This window comes from Eucyclogobius newberryi, unplaced genomic scaffold (assembly GCF_026437365.1).
Source record: "Eucyclogobius newberryi isolate DKJ021-1_F unplaced genomic scaffold, fEucNew1.0.hap1 SCAF_17, whole genome shotgun sequence".
NCBI lineage: Eukaryota > Metazoa > Chordata > Actinopteri > Gobiiformes > Gobiidae > Eucyclogobius > Eucyclogobius newberryi.
Window position 1 is genome coordinate 747,670 of NW_027315801.1, and position 14,045 is coordinate 761,714.

General features: G+C 40.6%; 1 protein-coding gene across 1 annotated transcript; it reads left to right on the forward strand.

Annotated features, from left to right (window-relative positions):
* The first annotated feature begins 855 nt into the window (after window positions 1-855).
* Window positions 856-13,832, forward strand: mapre1b (microtubule-associated protein, RP/EB family, member 1b). The gene is made up of 7 exons (XM_072448677.1): window positions 856-1,027; window positions 5,537-5,667; window positions 7,690-7,835; window positions 8,684-8,882; window positions 8,957-9,060; window positions 10,134-10,283; window positions 11,486-13,832. Exons 2-7 carry the CDS (start codon window positions 5,547-5,549, stop codon window positions 11,543-11,545), a joined length of 780 nt encoding a protein of 259 aa, XP_072304778.1. The 5' UTR covers window positions 856-1,027; window positions 5,537-5,546; the 3' UTR covers window positions 11,546-13,832.
* Window positions 13,833-14,045: the final 213 nt, after the last annotated feature.

Sequence of the window (14,045 nt, forward strand, 5' to 3'; positions counted from 1 at the left end):
GATACATCCTAAAACTGAATTTGTATCAATATTGTAATCTGATGTATTGATATAATTGCACTATTATAAAAAAAACACTTTTGGAATGACTGTTTACAGTGATATATGTATTGATATATCACCATGAGTCATTTTTGGTTCATTTTTGATCATTATATTGTGACAGCGGTACAATTTAGTTGCTAGTTTAGAGAAAGGAAGTTTGCTTATGCCAAACATTTAGCATATTAATTGTTTTGAAAAACACTGATCCATCACAGAATATCATGTGCATATTGATATTATAAATATCACAAAATGGTGATTTCATCATACTGTGTCTGTATCATGTATTTGACCAAATCGCGAAGGACTCTGTGATTCCTCGACCTAAAACATTTACACAATGTCTGCTGTGATTTTTGTTCACTGAAGATGGCAATAAAACTTGTTCTGATTTAGTGTCTGTTATTTGGAACCACCAGAACATATTTTCTCTGTGAAATTACATTAACTACATAAATCATAGTTTTTTTTAATCAATTCCAATAGGAACAGCAGGAGAATACAAAATATACAATAATTTCTCCTCCTCCTCCCCTCCCCTCTTCTCTCCTCTCCTCTCCTCCTCTTCTCTCCTCCCCTCTTCTCTCCTCCTCTTCTCTCCTCCTCTTCCCTCCTCTTCATCTAAAGATGGAATCAATGTGAAGTATTATAAATTGTAAACAGTCTTTCCAAAAGTGTTTTTTATAATAGTGCAATTCCCAAAAAGATGACTTCATTGTTTCAGGATCATCTTTGACACAACGTGCAGCGAAGGCACTGCCGTCATTACGTCACGACGCGCCCTCGTTACGCATGACGTCAGCGCGCCGCTCCTTCCGCTGCCGGTGACTGATCGTGGAGTGCCAACAAGAGAAGACGCGAAAAAAAGCAGAAGTGTCAAAAGCACCGACAGCGTTCCGTGGCCTCTCGCACAACACTTGAAGCCGCGATAAAACAGGACGCCGAGGCAAAACCGCAAGTCGCGCGATCCATCAAACCCCGGGTAAGTTCACTGCGCTAACCTGGCTCTGTACCCGGCATGGGGCAGTGCGGCGGCGGCTAGCTAGCCTAGCACCGTCCCGTTAGCTAGCTGCTCCATTTAGCGCACTTGGAAGTAAGAGTGTGTCGATAACTGCGCCGATTGTGAATAAAACGAGGTGTTTAGTCGGTGCGTTTGACTGACAGCAGTATACAAACCGATTAAACGTCACTCTGTCCGACTTGACGTGTTTTTAAAAGTTTTCAGGCCGCGGAAGCTAATGAGCTAACCTGAGCTAGCTCGAGAGAAGTGTTCGGAGTTCAGGGCGGGGAGAGTCCGCATTCCCCGAGAGACTAACGGATTACAACGAGCGCTACGGGAGTGATCCATGTGGGATTTGAGCCTTTATGTACACTAAATATGAGCTCTTAAAAGGACTCATTTGAACTGGAATATGCGGCGCGTACGTGGGGCCTTGTGGTTTGCTGTTTTAGTATTTGCATTGACGTATACACATGATATACCGTTTAAAAATGTGTAAACAAAGCACTTTAACTTCTTATGGAGGTGGTTTTAATGGAGAAACCTGGATTAGAGCCTCAGAATATCACAAAATATGAAATGAAAGTGATGTCAGCCTGGTTAGACAAATTTACCATTGTATTTGACATTATTAGTTTATTTAATTTTAGAGTTTATGATAAATATAGGGCAGTTTTTAGGCTAATTCCTGATTTTAAGTTTTACTGGACAAATACTTGCAGTAAAGTTGAGCCCTCAATAGTTTTTATCAACAGATCAGAAAAAGGTTTATTGCCATTAGTGAATACAAAGAAGATTCACAAACTAGGCACTTCTGTGATAAGAGCCACACAAAACAACAATATAATGGCAAAATATAAAAAAAATAAGGCATGAGTATTTTTTTTTTGAAATTGGTAAGATCAAAATAAACTGAATGTATACACACAATTTACATACTTGACCACAAATTATACTTTTGAGGCTGTCACATTAGAAACTCAAACTAACTGGCTAGTAACTACTAATTTTTCGCAGCAAATTCATAACTGTATCTTATTTCTTGTCATGAAGATGTGCGTTTGGATTCTGAGGACTTAGTGTTTAAAAAGGCTTGTTAAGGATCATACTTGTTGTCGAATGAGTTTGTTGAGCGATTTGAATATCCATAATGAATCCGTCGATGGTGTGCACGATCGTATTTCAATTGAATTCGCTTCTCCAAACACTACCGTTTAATACCGCTTTTGTATTTCTGTCTTTTTGAGCTCGCCACAAAAACAATGCTCTGCTAAACCGTGTCTATCGCCTCAACAAGAATGCGATTGTGTCATACGTGGTCAAGAGTCTGCTTCCCCACGGGGCGTGCAAGTGTGACGTCATCGCAGCTCGTTTGGCCCCTGAACAATTAAAGACTCATCGAACAGTAATCCTGGTACAACCCAGAGTAAACAACTTCATTATTAAATAGAATCGTGTGTTTACTTGCTTTTCCCCTGTTGTTCTTCTGTTTGATTTATGGTTTATATTCATGTTCTGCTTTCCCTTCATAATGTTGAATAGTATTTCTTTTTACATAATACTTTGTCATAGTGATGTACCGTAGTAAAAAAAAAAAACAGTACATGTACTATTTAGCCTCTTAACTACCGTTTTTATTTTGAAGCCTAGAATTATAATGTTAAAGTATTTGTTCATTAATCTCTGAAAACAAGATTACATATATTGTTTTTTTGAATATCACATTTTTTTGTGTGTGACTTTTTTTTTAATTATTATTTTTACAAAATCCCGGCGCATGTTCAAAGCTGTGAGGCTGGGGTTCACATTTAGAGTCCAGAATAGGATTGCGTTCTATGTAACTGTAACTGTTTTTGAACGAAAACTCCGAAATATAAATCCACAAATGTTGAACCGTGTCATTATTATTTAAAAATGCAGCTCCACAAATGTATCATATTTATCTTTTGGGTTAAAGTCCTTTTCAACTGACGACAATCAAGTCTTTGATGTTTGAATAATGGGACCACTTTCTGAGGCTATTGTGAAAGAAAAAGATAAAAATCCCTTTCTTTATATTATATTGACAAAGAAGACACTGAACTTTGTGCCAGTTTTGTATTTTATTTCATGTGGACAGGTTCAGTAACGACAGCGATATGAACCAAAAACCAGGTCAACGAATCTGACTTCTGACATTCACACTTGATCTCCAGCTCGGTTTGAAACTATTGGAGTTACAGAATGTTGCGATTAACTCCACCTATACATTTGTGTGGCATCATCCATTAAAAGTCATTGTTTTTGATTTTCTAAAGAAATATCTGTAGGAAATTCAACCCTAAATTGGTGTGTACAAACTGTTCTCTCCGTTAAAAATCGTTGCCCTATAGCGAGTTTTGTCACAATTAAAACCAATATTTGAAACCCAGCAATGACTTTTCTCACAACATTTCCACAGATCCATAAAGATGAATAAAATAATGACTTAATAATAATGACTGTCTGCTTTACTTGCACACAAAAAACGTTTCATTAGACGCTGCCTGCGTTGATGCTTTCACGAAAGAAAATGAGTTGAATTTCTAGTCATTTTCTCGAATCTCTTTTGTAGATTAGCATCGTTGGCGTTTTTTGTGATTGTGATTCCAAGCGACGGTGACAAAACGTTTGTATTCAGTTCCGTCAGTACTTCTAATGACTCTGCAATGGACTTGGAGCTTAGTTCAGTTTGCCAAACGCAGCTGAAACAACGACACTTCTTATGTGCTGATTCTACCACTCGATTCTTGACGTTGTTTCCAGCTGTAAAAATCCCAAAAGGACAGACAGGCCCCGGTTTCACGTCTTAAACTCGTCACCAGAGCATAAAATAAGCCAGAATTGCGCATATTTGGACATACAAGCCCTGGTTTCACCTCTTATGACCTCTTATATTATTAAGTCATATGTTGTGGACCTTTTTGTCTGGTTCCAGTGACGCCGTAAAGTTCACGAACGAGCCGGTGAACCTGGCGTGACCCGAGCGAGCAGAGTACACAGCGATGCAGTACTTTATTTATATGAGACTTATCGTGGCTTCTTTGCTCACATGATGCTTGTTCTGCTCTCGCTGCTCAGAGCTGAGAAATGTTTAGAGAACGACCGATATTACCGTACTTTCATTGTGGCTTCTGAAGATACTTTGTCATTTTAATAATAGTGACATCTCTACAGATAAAACAAACTAAATTCCGCAATTATTTGTTGGACACTGCAGGGAAATGGGAAAAATTACATATAAAGATGTCAATTTGAAACTTCTCCTGTTCTATAACAAAGACATTAAACTAAGCAATGACCACAATAACCCTCTAACTGCTTATAAATGAGAATTGATGAATAAATTGGGGGACTAATACATACATTTTCTATAACTGCATTGCTAATCTGGACAACTACTCTACCAAATATATAAATAATAAACGGGAAAGAGAGGATGACTTTGTTTTGACGGATAAAGAATGGGAACATATGCGTCCATCTCAGAGGCGGATCACAAAATCACATGTTCGTAGGGAATTTTGCTTGAAAAACAGTGTGAAAGTGCCCATTATTCACAGGGAAATGCAGACTTGTTGGAGAAACCGTGGCAACAGGAGGCAAACCACGATCACATGTTCTGGGACTGTCCTGCTTGGGAATATTGCACTGAAATAAACGATGTGCTCCAGACTGTTTTTGACATCGCCCTCCCATTCAATTTTAGAACTATGTATTTTGGCCTCAACTCCTGCCACGAACACAATAAATAGATACATATTTGGAGCGTACCTTTTGCGTCAGGAAAAAAGGCCATCACATAGAAAATGGATGACAAAAACCTTCACAAATGACCGAAAACTGGACTGACATCGTATTTCCATTCGTCTAATATCTGTTCTTGACTTTCAGACTTGATTTGGACAAATTTGATAAACTGTGGACTAAATGGGACTTGACCAATTTGCACTGTAGCTTTTTGTCGGATATCTTTTTTTGTTTGTATGAATTGATTAAATTGTATAAGAAAATTGCGCATGTTTGACATTTCAAGCTGAAAAATTGACTGTCTTGGTCTAGGTTTGAATCTCTTCATTTTGTCAACACATTGGTTACAAAAAATTTAGCGACAGGATTTTAGCTACGTAATTGTTAGTCTTTATAATATCCAAATCAGATCTAAAAAGTCTAAAGTCCTTCTCTATGATCTGTCAAAATCTTGTTCCGACAGATAAAAAGTGCAAATATCTGTCTTATCTCTGGTGTCGTAGCTTATCGTTACATCTCCTTCACTTTTTGAAAGTCTATAAACCTTTGCCAAACTCTGCATTTCTGCACACGCACAGTCTTCACCACAACCGCACCGACTTCGTTAGCTTGCCGGTCGTTGAGGTTGCAGAACGCCAAACGCCAAGGAGCTCACGGGCTGGTTCAAAGGCCACGGTAAAGCGGAACACTTAACAAAACGGCTTCCCCTTTGTGTCCGCGCAGGTGACCGAAAATGGCTGTGAACGTGTACTCCACTTCGGTGACCAGCGACAACCTGAGCCGCCACGACATGCTGGTGTGGATCAACCAGTCTCTGCAGATGAGCTTCACCAAGATAGAACAGCTGTGCTCAGGTAGACTTCATTCAGCTACTATTACGCTCGCGGTCTCTTTTTACTGTAGAGCGTAAAACACATACTTTGCAGACGTTCAACTGCAGTAGATGGAGATAATGTAACAATTTATGGATACCAACCGCCATAAAACAAAGAAGAGTTCAAAAAGGGCGGAGTAATACTGAAGGGACAGTACTGACCGAGGGATTCCGTGGTCCGTTCCTTTCATGAGAAATGTCTTTGTCATAACCATTGTCATCCACACAAAAGCAAGGGCGGGATATGAACAGGGATCTGGCGCGTGAGGGGTTCTGACCATTAAAGGGCCTCAGACGGGTTGGACCACTCGTTGAACTAAAATGAAGTTAACATGCGCATGACCGGTTTTCATGATTTTTCTGATCTTTATTTGGTGCATTTATTCTTGTTGTACATATACATTACTGTTTTATACCAATCCAGTTGTATCCAGAGTATTTGTGGAGAACGTTTGAAAAATCTCTCTAAAATGACAAGAAGTGACGTCACTCTAGGGACACTTATTCCAGTTTATGAATACATAAGTTTATGTATATAATTTACACAAAGAAACAGCTTTTTTGACTCTAAACATTAATTCAACAAAATAAAGTCACACTCATATTTTTATTTGTCAAATAAAAAATTATGACATTAAATGAGTTTTTGCTCAGTGTTTACTGGGTAATTTCCTATTATGATGTCATCAATTACAAACGGGAAGTGAAATCATAAACCTAAAAAATTGCTATTCTGTGATTATTTTTATATTTTTTAGCAAATTTCAAAATATATTTATCTTGACTGCATTTTAGTTCAATGAGTCGTCCAACCTGTAGGGGGCACTTTAAGATGCATATACTTTTGATGTATTTTGTTAACTTTTATCACAGAATAGCACATGTATTCATGTTTGGCATTGCTAACAACCACATAATAAACATTTAAATCTAACTTTATTCAGGACAATCATGTACCAGAAACCACAGTTTGACGTTTCACCGAGCGTTCTACATTTAACTAGTCCTTCCTCTAGTTGTAGTAATGTTCTCTTTTGTTGTCCAAATAAGTATTCACATTTTGTGTTATGATTAAAAATACAACCCATTAAGACTAATAATATAACCATGGATAATAATGCAATAAATGATTGGAATATAATATAAGGATCACTATATCAAGGGGTTTAAGATTGTAATTAATATTTTCATCAATTTAGTGGTTATATTATTAGTATTGGCATCTTTTTAAATGTAAATTATTTGTGTATAGCAAAGAAAACTATCAAATTTGTTTTTCTGCCTGGCAGTAAACTGCATTAAAAAGGATCTTAAAAGTTCTTAGATTTCTCTTGACCAGACCTGAAACTCCTCTGATCTCTAACATTTTCTGTTTTGCATTTCCAACTTTTTCCATAATATGTCGTTGTGTTTAATGCTCAGACCGTTGCTAACTTGTGGTGCGTTTCCAGGCGAACTTAGGCTAACTTGTGGTGCGTTTCCAGGCTAACTTAGGCTAACTTGTGGTGCGTTTCCAGGCTAACTTAGGCTAACTTGTGGTGCGTTTCCAGGCTAACTCAGGCTAACTTGTGGTGCGTTTCCAGGCTAACTCAGGCTAACTTGTGGTGCGTTTCCAGGCTAACTCAGGCTAACTTGTGGTGCGTTTCCAGGCTAACTCAGGCTAACTTGTGGTGCGTTTCCAGGCTAACTCAGGCTAACTTGTGGTGCGTTTCCAGGCTAACTCAGGCTAACTTGTGGTGTGTTTCCAGGCTAACTCAGGCTAACTTGTGGTGCGTTTCCAGGCTAACTCAGGCTAACTTGTGGTGCGTTTCCAGGCTAACTCAGGCTAACTTGTGGTGCGTTTCCAGGCTAACTCAGGCTAACTTGTGGTGCGTTTCCAGGCTAACTCAGGCTAACTTGTGGTGCGTTTCCAGGCTAACTCAGGCGAACTTGTGGTGCGTTTCCAGGCTAACTCAGGCTAACTTGTGGTGCGTTTCCAGGCTAACTTGTGGTGCGTTTCCAGGTGCTGCCTACTGCCAGTTCATGGACATGCTGTTCCCCAACTCTTTGCCTTTGAAGAAAGTCAAGTTCGCTGCCAAGCTGGAGCACGAGTTCATCCAGAACTTTAAGCTTTTGCAAGTTGCCTTTAAAAAGATCGGGGTCGATAAGGTAAGCACGCCGCAGCCCAGGGACCTGTGAACGTGTGATGAGGAAAGGTCTCCATAACCAAATGTTAGTGTTGCGTTTATTGTGAGGAAAAAAAACATCAGGATTTAACGATTATTCACGATTATTGAGGCTGTGACTAAACAACGGTGAAAGCGTTAATTTTCTTTCATTGCGATTGTCTAGCATGTTACAATTCCTCAAGTTTGTGAGCGGCGTTGCAAAATTGAACTTCCTGAAAAAACAATTAAAGTTGAACTTGACAAAAACAGCCAGATAAGATAATATATCGAACAAATTTTGCTTCTAAATCGTCACTTATTATTTTTGGTTAATATTGACGATCCACCCCATAATCTTAACGCAACTCTAGAATAAAGCCCTTTTATTCATAGTTGGGTCAAGACACTATCCTTAGCGGCTAACATTAGCTTGTGCAGGTAAAAGATCGATAGTTTTCCATCTGATGCAAAAATGAAATAATCCAGTTTGTTTTGTTCATTAACATGAACTCTGTTGAATAAACCATGTGTGATTAAGTCCATAAATACTGCAGCGTCAGGTTAACTCAGACTTGGAGATAAAGCCATTATTTCAGAGTTTCAGCTCGTGAGGGCTCGTGAGTACCATCTGGTTGTGCATTTGTGATCATTACAAGTAGAAAACGATGCTTCAGTTGGTTAAGCACTTAGTGACAGTTAATCTATTGATAATCTATATGAGCATCAAGTATTCAGTCAGTACAGGCATCATTCTGGCCAGACTTGGAGCTCTTCAAAGGCTAAATGTGCATTGTAGACACAAACTACACTCGCACACAGATCAGTTATTCCCTGTTCATCTTTTCTCAGAACATCCCAGTGGACAAACTGGTGAAGGGCAAGTTCCAGGACAACTTTGAGTTCGTGCAGTGGTTCAAGAAGTTTTTCGATGCCAATTACGATAGCGTCGACTACGACCCAGTGGCAGCACGCCAAGGCCAGGAGCCCGTCTCCTCCACGACCCCCGCAATCGGACAGAGCAAACCCGTCAAAAAGGCCCTGGGTCAAGGTACGGCCTTCACCTTTAACTATCAAGTCTGCGCTTTTACCACTCAGAGCTTTGATGTCACTTTTATGTCTTAGGTCCTCCGAGACCGCCCGTTGCCAAAGTAGCCCCTAAAATGGTGTCCCCCGGTTCAAGGAAGCCAATGGCAGGAGATGACGATCGGGATATGCTTCAAAACAAGGTCAGTACAAGCAGGAGGTGGACGTAAAGGCGTGGCCCTGACGCTCTTCAGGCACAGAGCCTCACCAGGGGAATTCCACAGGGCTCAATTTTAGGTCTTATCTTTTTTCCACGTGTTTCTTCTTGGTTTGACCTTCAGAAAACAGGACTCGTCCTTCCATTATGCAGAACATGTACAAGTGTATCTGCCTGTTAAATCACAAGAAGGCAACAAAAGTTAAATGGAGCAGGTTTAAACATGTTTTACACTATATGTAACCCGACCCTTAGGGCTGTCACATTTGAAAGCGTTTCCCTTGTGGTAACTGCCTCAGCGTCAAGGGGCAGTTTGTGTGTTGTAGAATAGCCATGGATGAGACGGACTGATGCACCTGTCCGAAAAAACACTTCAAATCAATGTGCAAACAAACAACCCAGACTCAAAGCTGCTTCTTTACACAAAGCTGCGCTCCTACGTTTGCGTTATGTGTTTACCTGGGCCAAGGAGCAGATGATTCCAGGAGGACGCTGCAGACTGTGACTGAAGAGTTACTGAAACTCAACACGACGCAGACTTTAGACTCTGTAAAGGCCCCGCACTGGGCACTGTTCCTGGATGGACCTTCAGACCGTTCTAATCGTTGTAAACCTTTAAACGCTGGACACAAACACATGCTCGGTCTTTAGCCCCTTATGTGTCTGTGGCTCCTGGACCACACGCTGATGGAGGTGAGGATGGACTCATCATGCTGTGTAGAATGCCATCTGCCCGGGCAGCTTGGGTTTCCTCAGCTGCTGCAGGAAGTACATGCTCCACTGGGCCTAAAATGGAATGGCTTCTCCAGAGTTTGTGCTCTGCTGACCTGCTCCGCCTGGATGTCCAGGACAGTGTAAACCCAGAGACCAATGGAACCACTTGTCCCTCAGCTGCCCCAGCGCATGACGCTTGTAGATGTTGTAAATGTGCTTTATAAATAAGTGTTTTTCCGTACATTTCTAATGTGAAGCAGGGCTTTATACAAACAATAGAGTCCTTTTAATCTGGGGGAAGTTATCTAAATTTAAGTTATTAAAATGCGTGCTTTTTGCTGGTAGGTTCAAGAACTGCAGGCGACCATCGTAGACATGGAGAAGGAGAGAGACTTTTACTTTAATAAGCTGAGGAACATTGAGCTGCTGTGTCAGGAGCAAGGAGAGGACGACCCCACACTGAGGAAGATCATCGACATCCTCTACGCCACAGACGTAAGTTCCACTTATGCCGCTTATTAAATGTACCAGCTTGAATGTAGTTACATTTTGGATTTTATTAGTTTTAGTCTTTATTAAAAAGAAATTAGCTCTCAAAACCTCAAAAACAAGCAATACACAACAACACTCTGAACACTCTGACACCGGGTCAAATACATTTATTATAAACACCGTCGCCTCGTTTTTCAGCATCTTTTGGCCCCCAGCGCCACCTGCTGGTGGTGATATATTATTGTATTAAATAAAGTATTGTCCTGGATATAATTCATCATTAACCATTTTAGAAGTGTTCCATAACATCTCACGCACTACACTAACACTACTACACTTCTGAACACAAACAATATACTTTTAACTGCAATTTAACACACAAATTAGGCTAAAATTAGACTTCCTTATTAAAGAGACCAACTGATCAATGACCATTAGAGATGAATGAAATAATCAAAGTCTGTCAACACACAGAGCTAATAAACCAGCGCCAGTTTATAATCCCACATGAACTGAACACAAACCTGTGGCACTCTTAATCTGTCATTTACATTTTCATCTGGCCTTTAACTACTGTTTGACTTCCTTTTGTCCTGTTTGGACTCGGGTGAAGTCACAGACTGTTAACTGTCAGTGTCTTGTTAAATTCCTGCCCAGAACGACCTGGGAGCGGTCAGAGCGTGTCCTTCAGCATTTGCATTGCAAAGTCTTGTCTACTTTCTGAATACACACTAGTGTTCCAGAGCTGCTGACCGCGTGGGACCCAGCAGTTTAACATTCAATATGTTGTACAGAGAACCCATTCATCTGATTTACACATTACAGATGTTGAAGTTCTAAATATATATTGTAGTTCTATATCAAAATCTCTTTTTCCTGTTCTGATCTGTGATTCTCGGCTTGTCCCGCCCCTAAAGTGAGAGAAATATGTATCTAACTTGTCGTTAATTGTATTTTTTAGTTGATTGGCTTGTTTTGTGTATTAAAAACAAACTTGGATCGATTTTTATTGACCTTAGTGAAGAGATGTATTTATGACTTTAACACCCGTGACTCATTGTCTGTTAGATCATCTTTAGATATTGATTAAATGCGAGTAGTGCAAGTGTTTGATCGTATTCTAATCACTCAGCTAAAACTAGCCTATCAAATGGCTCATTCTACCACAAACGTTCCTGTTTTTAATACGTCTCGTTTGACCCCAGGAGGGCTTCGTCATACCAGGAGCCGACGAGCAGGAAGCGGAAGAGCAAGAGGAGTTTTAATCCCAAGCAATTTTTCCCTCCGCCCTGTTTGTTTTTTACACACCTCAAGTTCTCTTCTCAAGCGAAGACTGTCCCAACGCAATTCAACGCTCCGCCCCCCGACTAGTGGCCTCAAGCGTCCGCCTCGACAGACTCCACCTCCCACCCCCGACTTTATTTTGAAGGGACACCGCACAATACGACACAATTCTTTTTTTTGACGTCTGGTTCTTCCCACATCGCAAACGTCGATGTCTCTCACAGACGGGGGAGGGGTCTGCCTAGTGTTGGAGACGGACTCCGGTGTGACGACGTGTTGCTAACGCTCTGTCTGTGTGTGTGATCGAGTGTGTGCGACTGTGTGTGCGACTGCGTGTGCGACTGTGTGTGTGTGTGTGACTGGATTTGTCCCAAGAAAAACACAATCTTTCCCAACAAAATGTTATCATCTGGAGCTTGTGCACGTGCTCGCGACACGTTCCCAACAACACGTAGCATTAGCATGATGTTTAGCGTTAGTATGGCCAATTGGGTTTAATATTTACCATACATAGCAGCCCTTCAATTTAGTTTTTTTTCCATTTTTTTGCATCCAAATTCATCCTTTTTACAAACCCCTCATTGGCGTCAAACCTCCGTTGTACCTGGACACGCCCGTCTCTTTCCCCCTCTTTGCCTCCCTTAAAGGTGCACTGTGTCACTTTTCTGACGGGGGGGGGAAGACGGTCAACCGGCTGCTCGTCTCCATGGAGATGTCATTGCTCGGTCTGGAAGGGTGCGTAGTGCGGCGGTAACCTGTACTATCCATAAGGTGCATGGTCCATGAGGTGGCGCCACTGGGCCAGGTTACGCGTCGGCTCATCGAGGAGGCGATTTACGAAAGTGTTTTTAGCGATTTGAAATGTAGTAAATTGAAAATGGCTGTGTTTAATTGCACGCAGTGTAGGGCCGGAGCAACGTCCAGTTATAAAATGATACAAACGCAGATATCAAAACTTATTTGAACAAGATTCTAGAAAAAGAAAAGGACAAGAGGACATTTGACACATTTAGAACGCTCTGGAGCTTGATCGGATGCAAGAACAGATTTTTGATAAAGTAACAAAAGTGTTGAAACTGTCAGTCAAGCGTCTCAAAGTGCGACCTTAAATAAAAGCACATTTTTGTTTTGCGTGTGTTCCCTCAGCGTCGAGTTTCAGCTCTGAATTTTAGCAGCATGCCGACAAATAGTGACTTTTAGACTTTAAAAAAATATTCATAGTTGTAATTTTTGATGACTAATTGTAAACTGAGTTCGCACAAGTACCGTATTTTCCGCACTATAAGGCGCATTAAGCGAAACAAAACGTGTACCACACAAAATTGCTTCAATCGGAGAGCACAACCAGAATGAATCCATATGTAAGGTGCAGTGTCGTTTTTGAGACAATTTTAACGCTATTAAGTCCGCTTTATAGTGCGAAAAATACTGTAAATGTGTTTCAAACCGGATTCTAGAGCAATAAAGTCTACATTGTTTTTTCGAAGTGTTCAAATAAAGCGTTAAAAACTAAATACTGGCCTCTATTGGTAGGAATTGACGTCAAAGTACAAATTTCTGCCTGATGTATATAGTTTCGTCTTCAATCTGGACTAAAAAGACTAAAATGATTATTATTCAATCCAAACCTTCATTGCTAATCAAACATAATCTCTATCCAGAAGCCTTCAGTCAATTTCCATCCTTCTATTTGGTTGATTAATATTTAAAAATGTTACTGAAATGGTTAGTTGTGATTCACATTTTCCGGCAAAGCGTTGGCATCTCCGAGCAGACGACAAAGACCCAAACAGAACGGGTAGAGCGCACGCCTCATGCTTGCTCCAGTTGCTAGCCGCGCACATTTACCTTCACCAGGCCTCATCTTCTGTCACGCGAGCACTGAAATGGAAGGAAATGTGTCCAAAGCGGCTCTCCCGTGACCGTCGGCCAAAGGTAAGTGGTCTATGTTGAGGCACTGTCTACGCCGGCGGTCCTCGATACGGGCTCCTCAGACTCCGCGGTACAAACACTGTGATTTATTTTTTTTGCCTTGTCGATAACCTATTGATGTCAAGGCTGGTGTCCAACGCTCAGCCGTTTACTCGCTGCCTTTGAACGATTTGAAAACTTTTGTGTATTCCTTTTATAAACCTGGACTTCTGGATTCAAAGCCAAATGTGCTCAACGTCACGTGTACACGGCTCTTCTGTAATGGCCTTATTCAGAACTCTTCTCTTTTTATTCTATTTCATATTTTGGGCAAATGTTTGTATTGTAACATTTAATGTGTTAAATAAACTAAGTATTTGGACAAAAGTTTTGCACGTGGTCTTATTTTTATTTGTTTTAAATCATTGTAGAAATTGACAAGTGAAAAGGCACAGTGTAAAACGAAGCGATGGCAAGTCCACGTTTGAACACCAGAGGGCGTCTTTTTGCACTTTTCGACATCACCATTAGGGGCAGCTTTTCTCGTCTCCCATGTATGATGAAGATCCA

Coding starts and splice junctions, on each gene's coding strand:
- mapre1b (XM_072448677.1), top strand. CDS start 5,547: ATGGCTGTGAACGTGTACTCCACTTCGGTGACCAGCGACAACCTGAGC. Junction 5,668..7,689: donor GATAGAACAGCTGTGCTCAG/GTAGACTTCATT, acceptor GTGCGTTTCCAG/GTGCTGCCTACTGCCAGTTC. Junction 9,061..10,133: donor GGGATATGCTTCAAAACAAG/GTCAGTACAAGC, acceptor TTTTGCTGGTAG/GTTCAAGAACTGCAGGCGAC.